Genomic DNA, 25,250 nt, shown 5'->3' with positions numbered 1-25,250 from the left:
CGTGCTGACAGATGCTGGTTCCACAACCGTCATCCAGAAGCCACGGGGGCCTAGGGACTTCTGGAATACTGTGAACACCCCAAGCTGTGACGCTTTTCCATTCTTTCCAAGAAAAAAAACAAAAATAGTAAAAGAATCTCAAGTTAAATGTAAAATGCCGTTCTTTAATAAACTAAAAAGCAGAGAGACTTTTTCTTTTCATTTCAGCAATACAGCCAGTGTAGCGTATGTTAGAAAATAAAAAGAGAGACCCATGAAAGTTCTAATTAGGGGAGATAAAAGACCCTTACGGGGCCCGTGGAAGTGTGAGTCTCTGACAGCTAAGCAATTTCCCTTCTATGCCCCAGGCAGGCCTTGCGGAGCTGTCTTACATTATTCTGTCTTATCTGAAAATAAAGCAGACTCTGGTTTCTGGCCATCAAGAAAAGAGCTGCAGGAATTCTCCTGCCCTCCTACCCCCACGTTGAAATGATCAGGAGAGCAGGAGGTAGTCACAGTTTGTTTTGTCAATATTCTTGGTCAGAATTCTCCTAAATAATACATGCATCTAGTTACCCCGTTTTAGAAGTTTCCCGACTGATGTATTGATAATTGCTTTAACCCAGCATCTTTTTCCCTTTCGCTCCTTCATTCCTCGGTTTTTAGAAGCTCCCAGCCTGGGGTGGGTCCATTGCATTTGGCAAATGAAGCATTTTCTTTACGGGAGCGGTGTGAGGCTGGGCTGCTCTGATTTTATGGGGCCAGTTCATTCCTTTCAGGAACAGACTGTGATGGATGGATGTGTTCCCCAGTGGGTTCCAAATAACATAAACATAGGCAGTCAGCTGTCCTAGTACATTACCCTTGTTTCATGCAGTGTGGTCCTGAGTAAGTCGGTTAAGCAAGCTCCTTTGCTTAAGAAGCCTGTACAAGTTGGAGAAGATACAGTAGAAATTAGGAGAGCGAGTCCTGGAGCTTGGTAAGGAAGTTCTTGCACCCACTCCAGGCTACAACGTTTGCATGTGATCTGTTGGTGATTGCCTTTCATCTCAGGAATCCATTTCTGCTATCCCATATGAAAAATAGCAAAGTACTTGTTGATGTAAGAACATCCGAACCTGTAAATAACAAATTGCGTAGGAGTTTGTTAGAATTTATTAGAGCCAAACTGAGGACATGCCCAGAAACAGGATCTCAGTGAACTGAGAAAATGCCCCAGAGAATGGTAGTTTGGCAGTTTGTCTTAGGCACTTGGAATCAAAGTAGAGGGTGTAAGGAAGGTTTCGTGAAATCCATTGGTAGCAGATTAAGGAGGCTGGAGAAGGCAAGGCTGACAAATCTCTATGGTTGGTAAACAGTAAAATGGGCAGATGCATAGTTCTTTTACATTGAGGTGATTTGTGTGCATGTTAAAGTTGAGTATCGCTGTGAACAGTGGTTCTCAGCGTGTGATTTGGGGGCCAGTACCAGCAGTATCAGCATCACTTGGGAAACTTGGGGGCGCCAACACAGGCCTATTGAATTAGAAACTCTGGGGCCAGAAATCTGGGTTCTAACAAGCTCTCCAGGTGATCCTGGTACACCTTTGAGTCTGAGAACCACTGTACTCAAACGTCTTCCTCTGAAGAGAGAACTCGAGCAATTAGCCTCAAATTTCCAGTCCTGCAGCAAAGTATCTTCGTATTGGAGTAGAATGTGAAAGAATCAAAGCACACTATTTTCCTGAATTACAAAATGTTCCCGTCCGTTCTGCACATACAGTTAGATCAGTGGCTTCTTGATAAGGTCAGTTTTAGTACTTATTTTCTAAAGTCGATTATCATTTCTGTTTCATTCTATAATAACCCACGGATTCTGCACCATGGCAGCAGCTTGTAATTCTGCGGAGGTTACACTGTGACTTGAGTGTTAATGCATTCGTAGCTGGCAGCCTATTATGAACATCCTGCTCTATAAGCAGGGAGGATCATTGAAATGACATCTTGTCTTGCCTCAGAACCTATACTTGCAAACAGCCTGGGAAAGTCAGCATGATACAGGAAAGTATCTAGGAAGAAAAAGAGAGTCTTGAAATGGATTCTTTTAAGAAAAATTCCCATTTTACTAGTTTTATTTTTCCCCAGAACAAAGGATGGACCTCATAGATAAGACAAACAGCAAGTGGAGTGTTTATTTTTAACTAAGATACTTGATGGCATTGCATCAGGACTTATGGAGTTGTGATTGGAAGCTGGCACGTGGGCTGGGCTAGGGCGCCAATAATATTTACACAAAGGCAGAGTAGCTGGGGTTTGTAATGAATATAAATATATATTATTAGTTCTTTTCTGAGAGGAAGAGAGTTGTTCTTTGCTGGAAGCTCTCTCCCTGCTCTTCCTACTGTTTGCTTTCCCCTCCCTCTTTTTTTTTTTTCATTTTCTTTCACCTTTTTTTAAATGCACGTTTAACGCAGGCCAAGTACTGAGACACAGAGAGGAAAAATTCTGGGAAAAAGAAAGAACAGACAGCAAGCTTCACAGAGTAAGTGATGTCACTGCCCAAGTTTGAATTTATGACCAAGAATCTCCCTTACTCTCCTGACATGTTGATCAAGCATCCTGACCCTCTCTTTCCATTTTTTTGGTTCTTTCCATTCTAATTCAATTTCTTTTTTAAAATCCACACAGAATCTCTGCCCTCTCAATGGCAACAATTAAGACTTAAGGAAACCCCGGCCGGGCGTGGCTCAGCGGTTAAGCATCAACTTCGGATCCAGGAGATCAGGGTTCGATTCCCGGTCAGGGCACATGCCGGGGTTGCAGGCTCCTCGATCCCCAGTCGGGGGCGTGCAGGAGGCAGCTGATCAATGACTCTCATCATTGATGTTTCTCTCTCTCTCCCCCTCTCCTTCCTCTCTCTGAAATCAATAAAGACATATTTTTTTAAAAGACTTAAGGAAAAAACTTCCCTCTCTCCTTTTCTTTGTTTACATTCCCATGGGTTCCTTAATTCTTTTTGCAGTCCTAAGATGTTTATGGCATTCAGAATCACCCGGTGAAGACCAGTTGATCCAAGGATTGGGGTGGACAAGGTCAGAAAGCTGCAGGGTATCTGACAACTATTTTTGGCAAGGATGATATTGATTATTGTTAATATGATTTTTTTTTTGCATGTATTACTCTTGTTTTCAGAACATAAATGGGCGACCCTGATGCCCTCTTCATCTTGCCAGGTTGGAGGGTAATTTTGCCACCATGCTAACAGCTCCTCCCCACAATACCCTTAACCTGAAAATAATGCCTGTGCTTTATGATTCCAGTATGACTTAAGCTGTTTATTCTTTCTAATTTAGCAGAACCTATTTTGACAGCTTTATTATTTTAAGTGAGCCACAGCAGCGCTCCTTGTAGCTTTTTAGTGCCACAACCTTGATCCCAAAAGAGAAGCCAGAATGAAATGTTTATTAGAAATATTCAAATGAACATTTTATATCACTCATTGCTGGGATCTCATCATTGGGCGATTTTTTAATGCATTAAAGTTGCCTGTAGGACTGAGAAAAGGAAATACTCTAAGCCTGAGAAATGAACACATACTGGATTCCGGGGAACTGGGGCTAGGCCATTTTCTCTGCATTTTAGCTTTCTCGGTTACACAGTGACAATAATCATATTAACCTGCTTCCTAGGTAATGGTTGCAGTCGTCGTGTGGCAGCTTTTAAACTAATAAATTAGTGCCCTGCAAGGAAAAACGATTGATGGCGTGTAACAATGAAAAGCACTTTAGCAGCGACAGCCTCAGCCAGAAGCACCGAGTTTATTCAGAAGGGAAAGAAAGCTCCTTCCTACCGAGTAGAAAACAAAGGTTCCCGCCTCTGTGTTCCCCATTCTCTCAGCAGTGATGTCAGTCTTTGGGAATTTTAATTGGAGATTTAATTCGGGGCCAGAGTCAGAGGAGAATTTAACTTCCAATCCCAGCTTGTTAGTTCAATTCATGTTGCCCTTCGCTTCGCGACTGAATTCGTTTTATATATTTCTTAAAATTTTGCCAAATGATTCTGTATGTTGCCTTTAAAACGTGCAGAAGATGACAGTGGTGGCCCCGTGCCAGGGCTGAGCAGCAGCGTGTGCTGGTTTAAGCTCATGTTCTGGGCAGTAATGCGATGTCCAGGCTTGTGGCCTAGAGCAGCAGGCTATCCCACGTCGCCGGGGTGTGCCATAGGCTCTGCCATCTAGGCCATGCCCCCTGTGATGTTCGCCAAACAACAAAATCGCTTAACGAAGCATTTCTCAGAACATGGCCCCATCATTAAGCAGCACCAGAAGGAAGGAAAAAAACGACACCCCTCCTTCATCCGACAAATGAACCCCCCGTGTGGGTGCCCTTTGTCAATGAGGCACAGCTTTGTTGGGCGCAGGAGACCAGGACCTGACATGAAGGACTTTATTCCGTGATCCTGCATGTCACTTGCCCTGTGGGGTCCTCAGTTTCCTTAATTTGGAAATAAGGTCGAACTTGCTGTTCTCCAAGGATCTTACATTCCCCTCTCTCTTCAATTAGCCGTGTTCTTTCTGCCAAGCTCGGTGACAAAGAAACTAAGATGTCAACAAGTTAAGTGGCACAGACCACCCACCCTGGGAGGGAAGGGGCCAGAGAGGACACCTCTGAGCTGCAGGCGGCCTTCCAGCTAAGATTCAATTCTTTATTTCTGTTCCCAGTAACAAAAGTTTCACCTTGAGGGCAGAAACAAAATCAAGTTAGAGCTCCTAGTAATTAAATTTCCTGCAGTAACTCAGAATATAAATCAGCAACTAACTGGGTGCACGTTAGTCACTCGCGGTTGCAGGTTCTTTTGTCTCTGTCGAGAATATTCAAGAAACGCTTGTTCACATTTTTTATGAAACCATGAAAACAACAAACCAGACATTTGTAAATGATAAGTCGAGCTGTGATGAGGCTGATTGGTATCAGTCATTTAGAATTACTGCGGCGAAGAACGGAGCTTATGCCTCTCCTCCGGTGGTTGTGCTTTGAAACCGGGAGCACTAATATAAATAGAAATTCCGGGGTGGCAGAGACGAGGGCACCCCCACAAACAGTAGGCCTTGGCCTTCACCCACCCACAGGGCGCTGTGGTTTACGGGGGCTCCACTTTGTAAGTAGTTCTCCCGGAAAATGAAATATTAAACTGGTCTGTATCATAATCCCAGCTTCCTGCTCTCTAGCTGTGCATTTGGGCAGGTCCCTTGATCTCTTTGCACCTCAGTTTCCTTCCCTGTGAAATGGGTTGTTGCGAGGTTTAAATGAATGCAGACTCGTAAAGCATTTAGAACAGTAACTGGTGCACGGTAAGTGTTATAACCACTACTGTGGTTATTTCTCCCTAAGCAGTAGGGTGATAGCATCTCCTGGATTGTGTCAAACCCAAGCATTCCACAGGGTCTCCCATAATGTCCAAGTGCAAGGGACAAAGGGGAGCCATTGATAGAACTCAAGTTTTAAATAAAGTCATTACCTTTAAGAACAGCTTCTTGGCAGGGTTCTCCAGGTGTCCGAGGTCCTAAGCCTCTCTTAGTTCCATGAGTTGATCACTAAGTCTTTTCCTAAGAATAATTTTCTTCCAAAGAATCATTGGCTAATTAATCTCCAGCTTTTTCAAGATTATTTTATTTAAATAGTTGGACCGTTCAACCAACTGTTAACTGTGTGATTGAACTGAAAAATCAGGGCAGCCCATCATGATCGTTGGTGGGCATGTTGCTGGCATGTGGCTGGTGAGCCGCTGGCATGTGGCTGGTGTGTGGCTGGGCCGTGCTGAGCAGCCCACCAGCAGACAGAGGACTGATCCCTGACATGTAAGGTTTGTCTTACGGGTAAGGTAGCTTTAAGAATGACTCGGCTGATCGATCAGTCACCCTTTATATAGCTGATTTAAAGATTCATACAAAAAATCAGCATTAAGGAAACAAACCTGAAGAGCCAATGTGAAAATGTAGTGAATGTGGGAGAATTATCTGTAAGAGCCCAAATGCAAAAGGAAAGCAAAAGTTCTTAAATGTTAACTATTTTTATGATGCATCATTTCCATATTCCTCATGTTGACTATATCTACATACTTCTGTATAAAGTACAAAAAAAAAAAAAAAAATCTCACCAGTACTTCAGCATTGTTTTTTCTCTGAAACTAACCCCATCAGACTCGTGGCCTTGACGCTCCCAATTTTAATTTCGCAGATGAAGGAGCTCGGTGTCATCTTCTACAACTGCAGCTGCCTGGTCCTGGATTTACAAAGGATCTTCGCTTTATATAGCTCGTTAAAGTTCAAGAGCAGAGTACCTCAGACCTGGTCCAAGAGGCTCTACGGAGTCTATGACAATGAAAAGAAATTGCAGCTTCAGTTGAACGAAACCAAATCTCAAGCATTTGTGTCGGTGAGTGGCCGCCCTCTTTCCCCTCCTGTCCTTCCCTCCCACGGGCCCTTGGTTAAGGTGGAATATTCCAGCGTGATCTTACCTTGGGCAACCATGAATTCAGGGGTCAGTTCTGTCCCATTCCTTGGAGGGTTCCAATCTGGCCACTCTTAGGCTCAGTCACATGCTGCTCCTAATGATAGATGTTAATAATCATTCCTAATCCCAGATTCTCTGTGTGATCTGATTTGACTCTCATAATTGTCCCTTAAGGAAGACCCAGGATCGTGACCATGTTACAAATGAGGATCCTGAAGCTTACCTGCTGTAGCACAAAGAGCCTCGGGTGGCAAGTGCCCGGAGAGCCACCGGCACCCAGGTCTTCTGCACCAGACCGTATCTTTGATGCCCCACATCAGTGAGGTTCAGACTTGTTTTTAGCCATAGAACCGTTTGATGAAACAAATCTGAGGGAACCCCAATGGGCAAAGCAAAAAAAAAGCAAAGCTCTTGTACTTGATTGAGGCTGGAGGGAAAGAGGCCCTCCCCTGTCCTCCAGGAGGGGTGGACTCCTTGCATAGCTCTCAGGCCTCTGACATCACGGAAAATCACCACCCCACCCACTTTCACTCAGGGCTCCCTAAAAGCTGCAGTAAATGTTGGACCGATTTTATTAGTGGTAGTATCAATAAAAAGTTCCAGGATGCATACAGTTTTCTGAATAATACCTGTCAAACAGGTGCCAAGACAAATTTATTTAAATTCAAAATATTGTAAAATACCTTAAAACAGTGTATTTTATTTTTATAAGGTGACAGTCCCACCTAAATTAGCACACACAAAAATATATATATATATATTTGAAGACTTTATGAATGACCATTTCCAAAATTAGATTTTCAGTGATTAAACTTAGCATGGTTAAATATAAATTTCAAGTTATAATATAAATATGTATTATTTCTTTCTTTTTTCCCACGGAACACAAAAAGGTTAAATTTAACTTGGATGCAGATCATCCCAATTCTCTTACACTTCTCATTGAAGTGAGAAGATGGAAACCATAGTTGGCTGAGCTTTTGCCCTGTCTTGTAGATTTCTTTGAGGTTATGCATTTGCTTTTCAAGATAAAAACTAGTGAGTTCCATGTCTATTCTTATTGATCTGGGTGCTAGACTGGTTTCACTTCTTGTTGTTTATTGTTTAGTTCACTCACCCATCCGTCGTGTTTACTGAGATGATTTATTGAGTGAAGGTAGGCTTTAAGTAGAACTTGCTATGCTATGAAAAATACCACATTATATTTCTCTTTAAAACCTCTACTGTGTGTTGCTAATTGCATTTTTAACAACTTTGTTGAGATATAATTCACATACCATAAAATTTGCCCTTTTAAAGTATACAGTCCGTGGGTTCTAGTATCGTCAGAGTTTTGCGGTCATCTCCACCCTCAAGTGTTAGAGCATTTTCATCAGCACAGAGAAACACCAGTCCCGTTAGCAGTCGCTCCATTTGCCCTGTCCCCCCGCACCTGTCAACCACTGACCTACTGTCTCTCCAAGGAGCCCTTGCCAGTGGAAAAGCAATGAGAAAACCAAAGTGCGTCTTTTTTTTCTATAGCAACTTGGTCTAAAGACACCATACTCTTTTTAATTTTATTTTATTTTTATTAATCTTCATTCCAGGATAATGTTCTTACTTATTTGAGAGAGAGAGAAAGAGAGAGAGAGACATCGATCGGGTGCCTCCCATAAGCAACCTGACCAGGGATCAAACCCACAACCTAGGTGTGTGCCCTGACTGGAAATCGACCCCGAAACCTTTTGGGGTTTGGGATGACTCTCCAACCAATGGAGCCACCCAGCCAGGTAAAGACACCATACACTTTTTTTTTTAAATATACCTTTATTGATTTCAGAGAGAGGAAGGGAGAGGGAGAGAGAAACATCAATGATGAGAGAGTCATTGATCGGCTGCCTCCTGCACGCCCCCTGCTGGGGATCAAGCCCACAACCCGGGCCTGTGCCCTGACCAGGAATTGAACCCCGATCTCCTGGACCCTAAGCCGCCGCTCAACCGCTGAGCCACACTGGCCGGGCAACACCATACATTTTTTAAGATGGAAACCGCTTTGAACAAGAGAAAAATACAAGTACAATTTGCCTCTTTTTTATTTTGCTGAAGTCCTTCAGAATATCTCCCTTCCTCGTCTCTCCTGATGAATTTGGGCATCTTAATCACGCTGTTTTTCCTCTAGAATTATTGATGGTCCTTTCTCAACAATCCATACTCCTCTTCCTGACTTGATGAAAGAAAGATTAGGGGAGGAAAACAAGCTTTTTAGATGGTCTTGAACGTTTGGATAGCCATGTCAACTTTCAGATGAAATGACTTCTAGAGTAAATTGCCTGCTCTGTGTATATGGTGTTATCTAGTAATGCCTGAGGAAATGAACAGCTACGTGTGAGAAGGTTGTACGCCAGGGTCACACGTTTAGAGCTGGAGCTTTCCTCCGAAAACCAAAGGTGTGTGTATTGAAGGCAAGAATTTCCTCCCAAAATAGTCTTAACGGGCAGATTTGAGACCAATCCCACCACGGTTTGATGTCTGCGTGCCTCAACTTTGATAGAATTGAATAAATATTTGTCTTATCTCATGAAGAACTGGAAAGTCGGTTTGCAAAAGAAGAGAAACTAACTCCCAGATGACAAAAGTTAATGCACTGAAAGTTGGATTTTTATGTCTTCACAGAACTCCCCCAAGCTCTTCTGCCCTAAAAACAGAAGCTTTGACGTCGACGCCATCCACAGCGTCATCGACGACGCCAAGCAGTATGTGTACATCGCGGTCATGGACTACCTGCCGATCTCCAGCACAAGCTCCAGAAGGTCAGTGCAGGGCCGGGCGCTGAACTGGGGACCGCTGGCGAGGCCAGGCTGGACGCTGAGACGCTGTCAGGTCACTTAGGTGGCACGTCACTCAGATCGCTGGGTGGGCAGGCGCAGCTTAGCCGTGACGCACCCCTTCCCTCAGTCCGTCTTCAGGACTCAGGGCCTCGCCCTACAGAAGCGCCCCAGTAGTTTACATCAGAGGCACAGGAACGACTTCAGAATGAAGATCGGGTTGTTTTCAACTTGGAAATGATTTGAGAAATAAGGTAAAAATTATTCGAAAAGAATTTTGAGCCCTGCCGAGCGTGGCTCAGCGGTTGAGCGTCGACCTGGGATCCAGGTGATCAGGGTTCGATTCCCGGTCAGGGCACATGCCTAGTTGTGGGCTTGATCGATGACTCTCTCATCATTGATGTTTCTATCTCTCTCTCCCTCTCCTTTCCTCTCTCTGAAATCAATAAAGATATATTTAAAAAAAAAAAAAAAGAATTTTGAAAATTTTTAGTTGAGATGTACCTGAAGGGCATCCTGCACCTGAGTAGGTCTGGCAAGATGTTCCTTAAATTAAGGATGCCTCGTATTCACGTCAGTCTAAATTTTCATAATATCTTTTCAACTTGAAGCAGAAGGAAACTTAAAATGTGTATGTTGTCAGTCAAGCCACCCCTCTGTCTGAGGAAGGGAGCATCTAAAAACGGAGATCTTTTTCAGTAATTCCTCAGTAATAATTCAGGGGCAGAATGCATACCTTGCCTAACTCACGACGTGCAGAAATTCGTGGCTATGCCCCAGATATTCCCCTCTTTTGCTTCCTTGCTGGGAATGCCGAGGTTTGCATGCTTGTAAATGTTCTCAATAATACATTTAATCCAGAAAAAGTATTCCAAGTGCACATTTCTGGGAGTACAACCTGAGCCCTTTTTAATTTGGAAAATTACAATTTCACAATAACCACTTACTGAGCTGAAATGATTACACCCGCCCTATGTTGCCTGAATACTTTCCATGTTGCCATCTTCACGTGTGCATAATATGCAGCTTCTTTGTGCAGATCACTCCTAATGACTGTTGGCAAGCATTTAAAAATGCATATTATTAGGGAGTAGAGAGTTGAGGAAGACCATGACCAAGAACCTCAATTTTGTGAATGAAAAAAGAAATAAGTTTCTCTAGAAAGGGTAAAATTTGGAATAATCAGAGAAAGGCACCAGAGGTGAAAATGACCCAACACAAGGCTAGGGGTTGTTGCATGGCATTGAGCTTGTGTTGCTCCAGTCTGCACAAGACTGATGTGGTTTGTGGTTATAGACACAGACCGAGGGAATCACAGCACTTATCCGAGATTTAGATTTTGCCAAGACCCAGAGGAAGGGAGAGGGGCGAGTGTCCTTCAAGTGACCAGAGCTGAGGTTCCTCTGATCAGGGAAAGAAGACCAAGAGGTTCTGATGGACCAGGAAAAAAACAGAGGGATCATGGATCCGGGCCACCTGGGTGACAGAGCTGGTTAAGTGTGAATAAGAGACTGGAGGGGCCTGAAGGACAGTTGGAGGTGCGATGATTACAAAACTATTGGGCTGAGGTTTTGGATAATATATCATTAGTCCAAACAGTGGATTGGCCCAGAATTAGGAAATGATTTGAAGGAACGAACAGAAGGTGTACAAATGGCAGGGCCTAGGGGAGAGAGACCGACTTGAAACTTATCTTTAAGACGGGAACGTTTATTTTTGTGAGTGTTTTTAACTGAGGATTAAGTGTCAGCTGTGGAAGCAACATTGTGTGTGTCGGTTGGGGGTGGGGGTGAGGGAGGCTGACCTCAAATCCTAAACCCAGTGGGCAGGTTGTGGTAGAAAATACGCAGCAGAGCCTGGCCAGCATGGCTCAGCGGTTGAGCATCGGCCTAGGATCCAGGAGGTCGCGGTTCGATTCCCGGTCAGGGCACAGGCCCGGGTTTCGGGCTCGATCCCCAGCAGGGGGCGTGCAGGAGGCAGCCGATCAATGACTCTCTCATCATTGATGTTTCTCTCTCTCTCTCCCTCTTCCTTCCTCTCTCTGAAATCAATAAAGATATATTTTTAAAAAAAAAGAAAAGAAAATACTCAGCAAAACTTCAGGAGGAGCTGTGGTTTGGAGAAGAGTCAGAACTCAGTGCAGGCAAACGCTAAGGATTCGAGGGCGAGGCTGAGCCTGTAGGGGGAACTGCCTGATGGAGGATTCCCGGGGCCCAGAGTGCTGGGAGGGGGGAGACAGACTGGAAATAAGAGTGTGGAAAGCTTGATAACCAGAGCAGAAGCTCATTTGGGGACAGTTATCAAAAAACAGAGGTTTGAACGGTGTGGGAGAGGGGTTGCTCAAGGCTCCTAACTGGAATTCTGTTGAGAAGTTGATTCTTGGAGCACACGTCGGGTTGGAAGTGAGGTGAGGGTGGCACATGGTGGTTGTCAGTCTGTCTGTGTCCTCTCCCTACACAGCCTGAGGCCTGGTGCTGGGAGACCTCATTTTAGGCAGGAGCTGGTCCCCATAAAGCACCCCTCTCCGAGCCCTAACCCAGGAGGCTGGCATTTTTTTCAAGGCATCCTACACGTTCATGTGTGTATCACAGAACAAGCAATGATCAAACTAATGTCAGTGTTCTCTGAAGTCTAGTAAATTTATTTTCCAAAACTAACTCGCTTTCTTTATTTTTATCCACATGGATATTACTTCTACAGGACTTACTGGCCAGACTTGGATGGGAAAATAAGAGAAGCGTTAGTTTTGCGGAGCGTCAAAGTTCGACTCCTGATAAGCTTCTGGAAGGACACGGACCCCCTTACATTTAACTTTATTTCATCTCTTAAAGCTATTTGCACTGAGGCCAACTGCAGTTTGAAAGTTGTAAGTATTACGTTGACTTTGCTATTATAAAAAAGTTTCTCCCCTTTGCGCATCCCTGAACGCTGTGAGCGCACACATGCACGTGAACTTCCAGTTAAGAACAGGAATAACAATCTTTGTTAGTGAAAAACACTTTAAAAGGTAGAGTAGGACCCTGACTGGTTTGCTCAGTGGTTAGAGCGTTAGCCTGCGGACTGAAGGGTCTCGGGTTCAGTTCCAGTCAAGGGCATGGACCTTGGTTGCAGGCTCGATCCCCAGCCCTGGTCGGGGCGCATGTGGGGGGCAACCAGTCCATGTGTCTCTGTCACATCGATGTTTCTCTCTCTCTCTCCCTCTCCCTCCTTCCCCTCTCTCTCCCCCCTCCACTCTCTCTGAAAAGCAATGGAAAAAATATCCTCTGCTGAGGATTTAAAAAAAAAAAAGGTAGAGTAGGTAATTGTTCAAAACAATCACACACCCAAGAAAGGAGACTAGAACCCAAGTGTCCTGGTGCCCTCATAGTCTAACCCTCTCTACACACACTTTCTGTTGTGTCCTCTCGTCTTTGAATGGCCTCCTTCAGCTACTATTCTCATTTGTAAGACTGTGACCAACAGCATTGGAACGTGCTCCAGCCGGACTCCCCCAGCCTTCATGTCCTCCTGGCCCGCTTCCTACACTCGCTCCAGGTCCCTTGGGCCACTTGCTAACCCAACTCTGCATCCTTGAGGGAGCCAGACTGGGAATTGCTATGCTCTAAACGTGCTGAGTCTCTAGCTCTGGTCCTCACAGGTACCATTCTCTCCCTCCCCTCATGCTGTTCCCTCCGCCTACAGCACTTCTTTGTGTTTTCCCTGACTCATGCCACTAATCCTTCACCTCAAATTCCACCCCAGCCATTCAACAAATGGAGCATTGAGACCCTGCTGTGCCAGGCCCACTCCCAGGTGGTGGGAGTGGCCGCCCACCCCTTGCTCTGTGGGTTTTATCCACGAGGGGACTCATGGAAAGACACTGTAACTCACAAAGTTATCCCAGTCGGCTGGGTGTTTACTTTTTAATAAATTAGCAAATCACTTTTGAAATGTCTTTGCTGTCACAGCATATTCTGCATCTAATAGTATGTCAGTGAACACAATATAATTTCTACTGTCATTTTAGTCTCCCAGATAAAGCTGTTTCCTTCTTTGGGGCCATTTTTAACTTTCTAGAACAAATGGGTTCTCAGTAAAGCCTCCAGCTGCGATGCCATCCCTGACTTAAATTAGGATGTATGTTTAATTCTTTTTAAAGTCATTCTCAGCCCAGCCCATGTGACTCAGTGGTTGAGCGTTGAGCCATGAACCAAGAGGTCAATGGTTCGATTCCTGGTCCGGGCACATGCCCAGGTTGCAGGCTTGATCCCCGGGGTGGGGGTGGCATGCAGGAGGCAGCTGATCAATGTTCCTCTCTCCCTCTCTCTAAAAAATCAATTTAGAAAAATATGTTAAGAATAAAATAAAATCATTCTCAATTTGACATGCCCTCGCCGTTGACTTAGAGCATTCACAGGTTACTAAGTCAGCCTGAAGAGTCCACAGAAGCAGTATGTGAATCCTCCAAATGACGTGGATTTTGCAGAAGAGGGGAGCTGAGGAAGTGAGGTGACCCAGGCAGGACTGCCTGTATCCATGGCAGCGTGGCCCTGGGAGAATGGTCCTCGGTGACAGGCGGCACACAGCGCTTGGGTAGTAGATTCTGGACTGTGCACCGTTGACTTTAAGGGTTCTACAAAAAAAAAATCAGAATAAAATGTTCAAGGCTGGAAAGGACCTTAGTGATCACCTATTTAATAGCCTTCTTTTCGCCCCTGGGAAGGCGAAGAGCAGTTTCTTATTTCCCCACACCAAGTCTCAACACTTACAGTTTTCAAACTATGAATGATGTTTTCATTCCTCGGTATTGCTCTATTTTTCTCTCAAACACACGTGATTCCTCCACCGCTGTAAGGCATTCCGGAAAGGTTCCATGTGGTCCTGAAAATGTCCAACTTTTTCCAATGTGCCAGAGACTTAGCCCCCCTGGAATGCTGTTTTTGGGGTCACATAGTTGAAATTCAGGATTCGTGGTTTGAAGTTGTGATTTTTTTAAAATTTTATTTGCCTATTAAAAGAGCCTTAGATTTAGGTGTTTAAATGCAGAGTGTTTGTTCCTTCGGCAGAATCTCTTTTGACCTTTGCAAATCCCCAGTTTAATCAGCTAGTCATTGACATGGACCTGCTGCTGAGCCTAATGTGTGCAGCCGTAAGAATATTCATTGAGTTCATTGGCATGCTTGCCAGGAGCACCCCGAGGCCCCCTTCAAAAGCCAGTGCACCCTGATGAGTAAGGCAATGAGACTGAAACAGCCTTCGGGCCCTCACCCCGTGGAAAGAATGAATGTGTGTTCATTTTGTACCTTAAAAGTGTTCATTATAGTTGAGCTTGCTCATTTCCTCTCGTTGCCTGTACAGATTTGAGAGCGAAAATAGCTGCATCTGTAGGAATTGACAAGATTGTGCCTTTAATAACCCAATACGAGGCCTCTTGTTGCTACGTGGGTAATAGACCCTTTCATACTCTCGAACCAGACCCAGAATGTGCTCTGTTCGCCTGCTTTATGTATTTACCTGGTTTTGTCTTCCAGAAATTTTTTGATCTGGAAAGAGAGAACGCTTGTGGTACAAAAGAACAAAAGAATCTCACCTTTCCTAAATTAAATCGGAACAAGTACATGGTCACGGATGGGGCCGCTTATATCGGTAGGTGCCGGGACTGCCGGGCTCCTTGGGGGATCCTGCAGGTCAGTGGTGGTCCAGCTGTGCTCTGTCCCCCACGGTGGCCTCGGGAGAGCCTACTAGTGAAGCGGGGAGGGGGCCCTGGAGGTCAGGAAACAGGAGGGTGAGTGAGGGCAAGGAGGTCTTCAGCCCAACATCTCCTCTATGGCTGACTCGTCCACTAAGAGACCATATGAGATTTTTTTTTTTATAAATGTTTTGCAGGAAATTCTTTGGTCCCTTTGCCTCATTTTATAGGTGACTCAGTGACTGGCTCATGAAAGGGGAGTCTTGGCACTTGAACGAGCACATTGCTCCTTCCCCACACAGTACCACAGCCAGCCTGCCGTGGTTGGAGTTCAGTGCCCATCCCACCCCTGCCGTTGTTTAAATGTCTAACTTTAGACAGTTCACTTAAGCTCTCTAAACCTCAGTTTTCTCCTCTGTAAAATGGGGCTAATAATAGCTTCTACTTCATTGAATGAAGGTAAGATGGGATGCCATATGCAAATGACCAGGCACATGGATCATCCCGAGTCCTGTGAGCTGCTTTCAAGTTTTGGCAATTAGGACTAAACTGCTATAAACACCTGTGTGCAGGTTTTATACCAAGCAGCAAGATAAGAGTGTGTTTAGTTTTGTAAGACGCTACCAAAGTGTCTTCCAAAGTGGCTGCACCAGTTTTGCATTCCCAACAATGAATGAGAGTTCCTGTTGCTCCATGTCCTCAGCAGCATTTGGTGTTGTCAGGGTTCTGGATTTGGGCCGTTCTACTAGGTATGTGGTGGTATCTCGTTGTTTTAATTTGCATTTCCATGATGACATGTGACTCTGACGTGGAGCATCTTTTCAGAGGCTTATCTGACATCTGTTTATCTTCTTCGGTGAGGTGTCCGTTAAAGTCTTTGGCCCATTTTTTAATTGGATTTTTCATTTTCTTATAGTTCAGTTTTAAGAGTTCTTTGTCATTTTGGATAGCAGTCTTTTATCAGATGTGTCTTCTGCAAATATTTTCTTCCAACGCATGCTTATCATTTGCTTTCCTTGACAGTGTCTTTCACAAAACAAAAATTTTTAATTTTAATGAAGTCCAGCTTCTCAGTTCTTTCTTTTATGGATCGTGCCTTTGATGTTATATCTAAAAATTCTTCACTCGGCCAGCATGGCTCAGCAGTTGAGCATCGACCCAGGAGGTCATGGTTGGATTCCCGGTCAGGGCACTTGCCTGGGTTTCGGGCTGGATCCCCAGTAGGGGGCGTGCAGGAGGCAGCCTATCAGTGATTCTCATCATTGGTGTTTCTCTCTTTCTCTCTTCCTTCCTCTCTCTGAGATCAATAAAAAGCATTTAAAAAAATTATAAAAATTCTTCACCAAACCCCTGGTCATCTAAATTTTCTCCTAGGAGTCTTATGGTTTTGGCATTTACATTTAGGTCTGTGATCCACTTGGAGTTAATTTTTGTGGAGGGCGTAAGGTCTGTATCTAGATTTAGTTTTGCGTATAGATGCCCTGTGGTCCCCGCATCATTTATTGAAAAGACTGTCTTTGCTCCACTGTATTGCCTTTGCTCCTTTGTCAAGATCAGTTGACTATATTTATGTGGGTCTATTTCTGGATTCTGTTATTTTAATGTGTTTTTAATTGAGTTTATTTTACACACAGCATTTTAGTAAAACATTAATTCCCTAGAGTGAAGCATAGTTCTAGTATAAAAATATTCAAAGGGCATCAAGAGGAAAACTTCATTGATAATTTAAATAATTATCAGCATGTTCTGGAAAGCTCTTAAGTCATCACTCAGACACCCGCTGAGAATTCTGAATTAAGAAAAATCCTCACTAGGCCCTGCATAGAATTATAGCTCTATGAATTTTCACGAGACTTACAGAAGAATCCCCAAACAGTATCATCTCTCTTAATTTTTAATTCTTCATAGTATATTTGAATCAAGCTTGGCAAACTCATCTGGAAGATGGTCTGAATTAGAAGGCTGATTAGGGCTTGTAGCTTGATTGAAGGCACTGAAGAGGCTCATGAAGCCCATGTACCTTCCCAGTGAGTTCATTTGTACCATCGCCGTGGTGTTCCTGGGGCTGACACCACAGCTCTGGCATCAGGGGCCTAAACCTGCATTCTGGAAGCTGAAATGGCCATCTCACAAAGAGCCGCATGAAGCCATCCCAACTGAAAACAATACTGAAGCATATACTGTGATTTTGAAGTTCAGCCAAGCCATCAGGAAGAGAAAGATAGAACATGATCAGCCCGGCCAGCGTGGCTCAGCAGTTGAGCATCGACCTAGGATCCAGGAGATCACAGGTTCGATTCCCGGTCAGGGCACATGCCCAGGCTGCAGGCTCAGTCCCCAGTGGGGGGAGTGTAGTAGGCAGCCGATCAATGATTCTCTCATCACTGATGTTTTTATCTCTCTCCCTCTCCCTTCCTTTCTCTGAAATCAATAAAGATATATTAAAAAAAACACACGTGATCACACTGGGTACAGGAATGCGTCTGAGGGCCTGTGAAAATAGCCAACAGCTATAATTCCTGAGAAGAACCTAATTAGAGCTTTTGAGAATCAATAGAGATACAAGATTTTGGCTTCATCTATTGTATTGAAGGAAAAAGCTGAATTTTATAGATTAAGGATCTCACCCCTTCTCAACCCTCATCTCTTCCCTTTCCCGGGCTACCCCAAAGCATATTTCCATGTATGTCTCCTTCAGAAAATGTGGTCTGCAGATGAAGGGAGTAGAGGTCCCAGTGTGGTCCCATGTGCCAACCCTGGGCTGACCAGGGTGGAAGTGCAGGGTGACACACCCAGTCAACACAAGGTGTGCCTTTAGGATCAGAGGTGACCTGGGACGGAAGGTGCATGTGGGCTGTGCAGTCAGACCTGGCTTTGAACCTCGCCCTGATACGTTTTCACTCCCACCTTGGACAAATGACACGGCCTTTCTGTGCCTTCATTTCTTCGTCAATATAATGGAGTTAGTGTCATCACCATGAGGGTTGCAGTGACGACTGAATGACATCATGTTCACGAGATAAAAATTTTACCCCGATTGCTCCAATGCCTGGCACTTAGCTGTAGGGATGAGATTTTAGGGTCTTACCCAAAAGTTTTCGAGAGGCAGGAGCCTTTTGCTTATGGAATGAATAGAAGATGCCACCTGTCAACAGGCTCCAGAGTAACTCGCCACCTGCAGGAGCCCCTCCCCAGTTAGAGGCCCAAGCCCGTGTCACCCGGCACTGAGCACTTGCGCAGAGCCAGGGCCTCGGGGTGCAGCCACGTGTCCCAGCGCAGCACCAGCAAGGGGGGGTCTGTGTGCAGAGACCCGACGGGATGCCCTGAACCTTTAATAGACGTCTCATTTCTCGCAATAAGGTTCATCCGAGCGAGGAGTGTGCTTTGCGTAATCAGATGGGAACTGGTCCTGGCTTCAGCTTTTACTTTGATGCGAAAGCTCCCAAGCATTTTAATTAGGATCCACATTGGTAACATATGGATTAGATGTCGTCTCTGAGAAGGTAGTAATTGTTCACAGGATTTTTAAGTGGATTCCCGTATATTTTAAATGTTGCCGTATTTAGTGCGTCTTGTGAATGTCAATAAGAAATAACATTTACAAAAAAGAGCAGCAGATTCCTTGTTTAGAGTTTCAAGTCGAGCGAAGCTGAAGAAAATGCCAAAATAACATGCGAATATTAATCTGCCATATGGAAGGCTTCCTGGATTTTTTTATTTCATTTTTTTTCTGAGCTGTCAACACAATTTGGTCTCCCCCTTACCATCTCGGGTGTTGATGTCATTATTTTTTTAATGGAATCTGCTGCATATTTCGCTGTATGGGGGGGGCGCCCCCAGTGGATCCTCACCGGGTTTTCCTTTGTTTGTTTGCAGGGAATTTTGACTGGGTAGGGAATGATTTTACCCAGAATGCGGGCACGGGCCTGGTGATCAACCAAGCGGATGTGAGGAACAACACGAGCATCATTAAGCAGCTGAGAGAGGTGTTTGAGAGGGACTGGTACTCACCCTACGCCAGAAGCCTACAGCCAACCAAACAGCCCAACTGCTCCAGCCCGCTCAGGCCCAGACCCCCCTCAAACCAAACTGCACCCCACAGCGCGAGTGGGAAGGACCCTGCTGGTGTATAACACGAACGACCACACTGACGGGCCTCTGGTGTTTCCCATTTATACATAAAGGACCAGAGGAGAGGGGAGCAGTTTAATATCTCTTTTTTTTTAGGGAAAAAGCACACTTATCAAAAAATAACCCCAACGCCATGTCCTATCTAACCACATCTGAGCGGCGGGGACACTCAGTTTAAGACTTCAGCGTGTGTGGCTTCCGACGGAGGATGTCATCTCAGCGTGGAATTGGTTTTTAGGTTTGCATACAGATTTTCAGACGTGGCCGCCTCTTCCTTTGTACTTTTAGAGCACGTCTGCTGACCCCGTGGTCAGGCCTAGGGAGCTTAGCATGAGGTGAGCTCTCTTTTATTCTGAGAACTGACTTGGAAGAGAATGGATTTCACCTCGGACAAGAGGCCAAACCAAGTCTTTACCCTTGTAAACCATCTCCAAGGCCTACACCGTCATCTGGCCGTGAACTTGTCCTGCCAGCCTTGGTTCTCCTGAAACATACCTTTTTCGCCGCCTTGCTCTTTTCCTTTTGACGCCATAGATTTTATTTTTATCATTTTCTCTTCTCACCGAATGTTGTCATCTAGTGTCCCTCTAGTCACCTCCACACTAGTTCCAAGTATGATTATCTCCTGAAAGGGTATGAATTCCTCGGAACGGACACAAAATGGAAATAGCGGTCTTTAAGTGTCACCTTTCAACTGCATTCTTCGTCTACCAGGTGGAGATTTTCAAACCACAGCCAGCAATATGTATCCTTTCTCTCAAGCTCAGAAAAATGATGCAGCCACCTGCTAATACGCAGCAAGCTATGAGGTCTAGTGGCTTTCCACATTTTTTTGTTTAGTTTCCGCTATTAGAAAGGAAAGATCTCTGTGCGTCCGTGGACTTGAATTTCTTTAGAATCATGCTGTTAAGAGTATGCCAGCAAACGTTTATAGAGCTATTTAATATACCTTCTGCTATTTAATATACCAAATGCTTTTCAGAGAAATGCAATTTAAATACTGTGCTTAACATATTTTACTAAGAAACAAAAACACTGGATTATTGTTCTATAATGTCACTGTGTGTTGTTTTATATCTGTCTATACAATATATAATGTGTATTTACGGAGACTTGCTACACTAGACAGAGGCATGGTCTCCTTGGAGCCCAGAGCAGGTGGCCTCAGGATGCCCAGTCTTAACGGTGCACCTGACTCTGTCCTTGGCCTTGGGTTTCTATTGGTAACGTAGGGACAGCAAATACCTACCTCGCGAAGATGTTGTTACGGTAGGAAATATTTATAACTTGTTTTGAAATCAAAAGAACCTATATAAATGCTAAGCATTATGATGTAGAATATTTTTATTGAAATAATCTTTGTGGTATCCTGATAGAATCAATACCAGGCTCTCCCAGAGAACCTGCAAGACAGAACCATTTCACAGCTTCCAGTTGCAAGTGCGGAGGAGCACGGCCATGGGGACACCCTCTGGATGGACATCGGGATCGTGGTCCTTGTGTCCGTCACTGTGGCATCAGTGACATCAACATAAACCTTGACATGTGTGAAGGATTGTTCATTTGGAATGGCATGTACAGGTGTTTTCAGAGCAAAGAAAGGCAATCTTAATTACTTTTTCCTATTTCTAGAGATGTATTTCTAATATACCATAAAGAGTGATGGAGAAATCCATGAATCTTATCCAGTGGGTTCGCTTGGTGTAGGATGGCTATTTTTTTCCCATTTTTTCTATCTTTTCTATTTTCTTCCATACAACTTATTTTATTGAATTTTATTTTATTTTAATATATTCTTATTGATTTCAGAGAGAGGAAAGGAGAGGGAGAGAGAGAGAAACATCAATGAGAGAGTCATTGGTCAGCTGCCTTGTGCACACCTCCCACTGGGGATCGAGCCTGAAACCCAGGCACGTGCCCTGACCAGGAATCAAACCGCGATCTCCTGGATCATAAGTCAGTGCTCAACCGCTGAGCCACGCCAGCCGGGCGAGACCTGTATTTTTAAGGGTAACAGGTTTTTATGAATGACTGGGGGATTCTTAATGAAATTCTTCATCAATAATGGCCAGCCCATAAGACACTAAATAGTTACCATATACCCAACCCTTGTTTGACTAGGGGGTCCTCCATCCAGACATCTCAGTAAAGTATGGGTGGTTCTGGTGATGCTTAAGAAAGAAAGCAGAAAAAGAGTAGGCGTGGAGACAGACATACAGACATACCACGTTCCATCCCGGGCAGACGAAAGCACGCTGGGCTGGGCTTGAGGACATCGGAAGGGAGGAGAGATGGCTGCTCCCTTGTTAGCTCTCTAGCTGTCTCTTGGAGTCTTTGTCACAGCCATGGGACAAGCATCGGCGCGGTGTGAGGGGGCCCCTTCGCTGTCACTATCTTTTGCATGTGATAAGAGAAGAGAATTCTGTCCTTTATGAATTGACCATCATTGTCGCCCCCCTTTGAGCCCCACCAGGAAGGTAGCCCCAGGAACTGTGCCCGGGTTTTCTGCCAGGCCCCAGCAGTGTCAGAGCCCTACTCGTCCCGGCAACCCCCCTCTTCCAGGCGGCCCAAGCAGCAGTGACCAGGCCACTGCCTCCAGGAGGCAACGCTGGCCCTCCGGGGCAGCCAGGAAAACAGCCCCTGTGCAGAGTGTCACAATTGGGCCCATGTCTCCTAAGAGAACATTTGTTTCTGCCCAACTTTCCTTTTCATTTGGATGCTTTGTCTACCCCTCTAGAAACGGTCTTCCTCCCTTTTAGTGTCTGTGCTAAGTAGACTCCCGACTTCATTTCCCCCTGCAACGAACATCCCAGGAATTATCTCCCAGGGGGTGGGGGAAGGAAAGCAAACCCAATTTGAGACTATATTTTAGATTTCTGTGCCACCTCCATTAACCTAGTGCCTTATTTACCTCAAGCATTGATTTTTTTTTTTTTTAACTTTTTATAATTTTTATTTTTGTTTAAAGTATTACAGATGCCCCTTTTTCTCCCCAGTGACCCATTCCCCCCCACACTGATGCGCTGCATGAGAGCACTTCAGCTAACTGAAGCCCTTCTGCTGGGCCTTCAGGCGCAAACTTGCCCGTGAGCGTCAACAGATTTTATGCAGCCTGCTCTCTTCCCAGGCAACTCGGATCACCCCCAAATCCAGTCACTGACACGCTCTCGATTATCAGTACTCTTGGTCCCCACTGCTCTGCCACAGGCCGCTGGCCTATCAAATAATTGCATCATAGCTTATCAGTCACTGGAGAGGACATGGGACATTCTGGATGTTATCCGTGCTCTGTAAACAGCACACTTGGGTGTACCTGAAAATGATAGAAGCCAGGCGCTGAAAGTGTCCACTGTCTTTAAAGGACCTTGTAAAGAGATGCTCCGGGGACTTCCGAAGTCTCATAGGACCCAGAATGAAAACTAGCGTCTTTAAAAGTCACAGCAGACTCAGTAAAAGAAATGGAAGGGCTGTGGGGAAACGTTGCACCCCTTTTCCCGTGCGGGCTGTATTTGTGACCTTGTTTGTGTCACTGCTGATTTGGTTCTTAGTGAGATGGGTCTGACCACAGTTTCGGTTGACCTTACCCTTTGCAAATGTGTTTTGTTACTGCAGTTAAAAGTGCCTCGCAGAACCTGGGGCTGACAGGAGCTCATTTCCCACCAGCCTGTGGTTATTTTCAAGTGACTTTGAGTCATTCTGAGTTTTCTCTTTGTTTTTAAGAATTTCCATTGAACTAAATTCTAAGGAAAAAATTAAAAGACTAAGAATTTCTCGGTAAGATCAGACCCAGGATCCGGCTGTCTCAGGAATTGTATCCCAGGATCTGCCTTTTTGATCATATGTGTGACCACTTGTGTGAATTTCTTTGTCCAAAATTCGTTCCATTATTTTTAGCATTTAAGGAACGTAAAAAGCTGCCTTCACCTGCAACAGAACAATTATCTTCTGTACTGAAAGGAACTTTGCACTATGGTATCCAAACTCAGTCCCTTATAATCCGCCCCATATATTGTGGACAAAATTCGACTCTTTGGCTTTCTATGCTTATTCTTAGTGAGCTGGTATCCGTTATTATAAGCCTTTTAAAAATCATTTTTATTTGAATATAGTTGGCATACAATCTTATATTGGTTATATCAGTTTCAGGTGTATAGTATAGTGACTCAGCATTTTTATATCTTGCAGTGTGGTCGCCCCACTAATTCTAGTGACCATCTGTCACTCTGTTAACTTACCATAATATCGTTGACAATATCTCCCACCTGCTCCCTCTGGGAACCATCCCTTTGGTCTGTTTCTTTCATTTTGCTTTGTTTGTTTGTTTTTGTTTTCAGATTCCACACATAAGTGAAACCATACGGTACTTGTCTTTCTCTACCCGACTTATTTTAGTTAGTGTAATACCCTCTAGATCCATCCACGTTGCCCCAAATGGCAAGATTTCATTCTTTTTCATTGCTGTATAATATTCCATTGTGTATACGTACCACCTTCTTTTTTATCAATTCGTCTATCAGTGGGCACCTAGGTTGCTCTCAGAACTTGGCTATTGTAAGTAACACTGCGATGAACATAGGGGTGCATATATCTTTTCAAATTAATGTTCTCCTTTTCTTTGGATAAATACCCAGAAGTGGAGTTGCTGGGCCATTAGTTTTTTGAGGACTACTCATACTGTTTCCCATAGTGACTGCACCAGTTTGCAGCCTCTCCAACAGTGCACAAGGGATACTGTAAGCCTTTTTGAAGGAGAAATTAATATAATGTTTATTTGGCCTAAGGTTGATTGAATACATTAATTCATATTTAGCATTTTTCCATATGCTGTGATTTAACATCTTTTCCTTTTATATGTTGGTAACCAAATAGCTATTTATTATTTGTACCTTATTGGTTTAAATTGGTGGAAACTTTTGAGTAGCCCTGAAGTGAACCCCAGTTCATAGCCTATCTTTCCCATTTGAGAGAATTTCCATCTTTGGCTGAATTATGAAGATACTGAATTTTATGGTGACTACATAGGCACTCTTCAGAAGTTTCTCAAAATTGTAAAAACCAAACTTTCTCATTTTTGACCCATTAGCAGTCTTGCACTTAGAGAGGTTACAAAAGGTCACTGGTTGCTTATCCACCTTTTGGCAATTTGATGAAAAGAAATCTGAGATTTAATAGGCTATTATGCGTTTTCTTTTGCTATGTGTAATTACTAAACTTTAAATTCTTTTACAAAGGATATCTTGAATTTTTTAATGTTTCATCATGTAAATAGGATAAAGTTGTACCTGGATATATCTATATTATCAATCTTAAGATACCTAAATAAATTGGTGTGATAAAGGGCTGAATTTGGGGACATCATTAAAATTCTCAAACCTTTCCTGTAACCAAGTGCTCAATTTTTTCAGATAAGTATTAGATTTTTTTTTTTCATTCTGTGAGATGAGGCATTTATTTTGCCCTTCAGCTTGATTGCAGAAACTATCCAGTCTCTTCCGAGTATCCGAGCTGTGCTCAAAGTGTTGAGTAAGGTCGATGCCGTTTCCCAAGGGGCTGTGTTCCCACCACTTGGTATGCCCGAGGAAGCATCCTTGTAACAATATTCCTCTCTCTATAAAAAAGTTTGTTTCCAGTATATCTTGGTTTTGAGTAAATAAATGATTGGTGGTTTTGGGGGGGGTGTTTTTTTGCTTGTTTGTTTTTTAAGTGAAAAAACCAGTGTAGAGACCAGGCTGTGCGTTCCGGCCCAGCAACAGAAAGGCATTTGTGGCTACGATGTCAGCTGCGTCCTGCACTTCCCCGCCACACTGTCTTCTTTCCAGGCTTAAATCCATAATCAGAACACCTGGTAGCTGCTCAATAAGCCCGTATTAAATCGCAGGTTTAGAGGATACCTTGAAAGCCGCCCAAACTGACTCCTCTGAATGCACACATTTCTTCCCCATTTGGCCAATCAGAAGTTGAGGGTCTACTCGAGGCAAACATGTTTGAGCTCTTAGTGCAGTGCCTTTCATAAGACCCACACGGAATAGTTCTGTTGATTTGCTAAAGTAAATTAGATGGAGGCAAAGTCTTATCTCTGAAAGACTATGTGCATACTATGGGTGACCTTTTTATAAAGAGAAGAAATCTAAAGGAGCATACTTTTTAAAAATACATATTTTTATTCGTTTTAGAGAGA

General features: G+C 44.0%; 1 protein-coding gene across 1 annotated transcript in view; it reads left to right on the top strand.

Moving 5' to 3' along the window:
* The window catches only part of PLD5 (phospholipase D family member 5), a 143,752-nt gene extending 123,200 nt beyond the window's left edge, over positions 1-20,552 (top strand). The window contains exons 6-10 of the mRNA XM_087828989.1: positions 6,194-6,391; positions 9,122-9,258; positions 11,974-12,139; positions 14,784-14,898; positions 18,818-20,552. Coding sequence (XP_087685115.1) covers positions 6,194-6,391; positions 9,122-9,258; positions 11,974-12,139; positions 14,784-14,898; positions 18,818-19,074 — 873 coding nt within the window. The 3' untranslated portion in view covers positions 19,075-20,552. The remainder of the gene's footprint in view (positions 1-6,193; positions 6,392-9,121; positions 9,259-11,973; positions 12,140-14,783; positions 14,899-18,817) is intronic.
* The last annotated feature ends 4,698 nt before the right edge of the window (positions 20,553-25,250 follow it).

The sequence above is a fragment of the Miniopterus natalensis genome, chromosome 21, assembly GCF_054644295.1.
Source record: "Miniopterus natalensis isolate mMinNat1 chromosome 21, mMinNat1.hap1, whole genome shotgun sequence".
Lineage (NCBI taxonomy): Eukaryota > Metazoa > Chordata > Mammalia > Chiroptera > Miniopteridae > Miniopterus > Miniopterus natalensis.
This window is presented reverse-complemented; position numbering and strand designations above follow the sequence as displayed.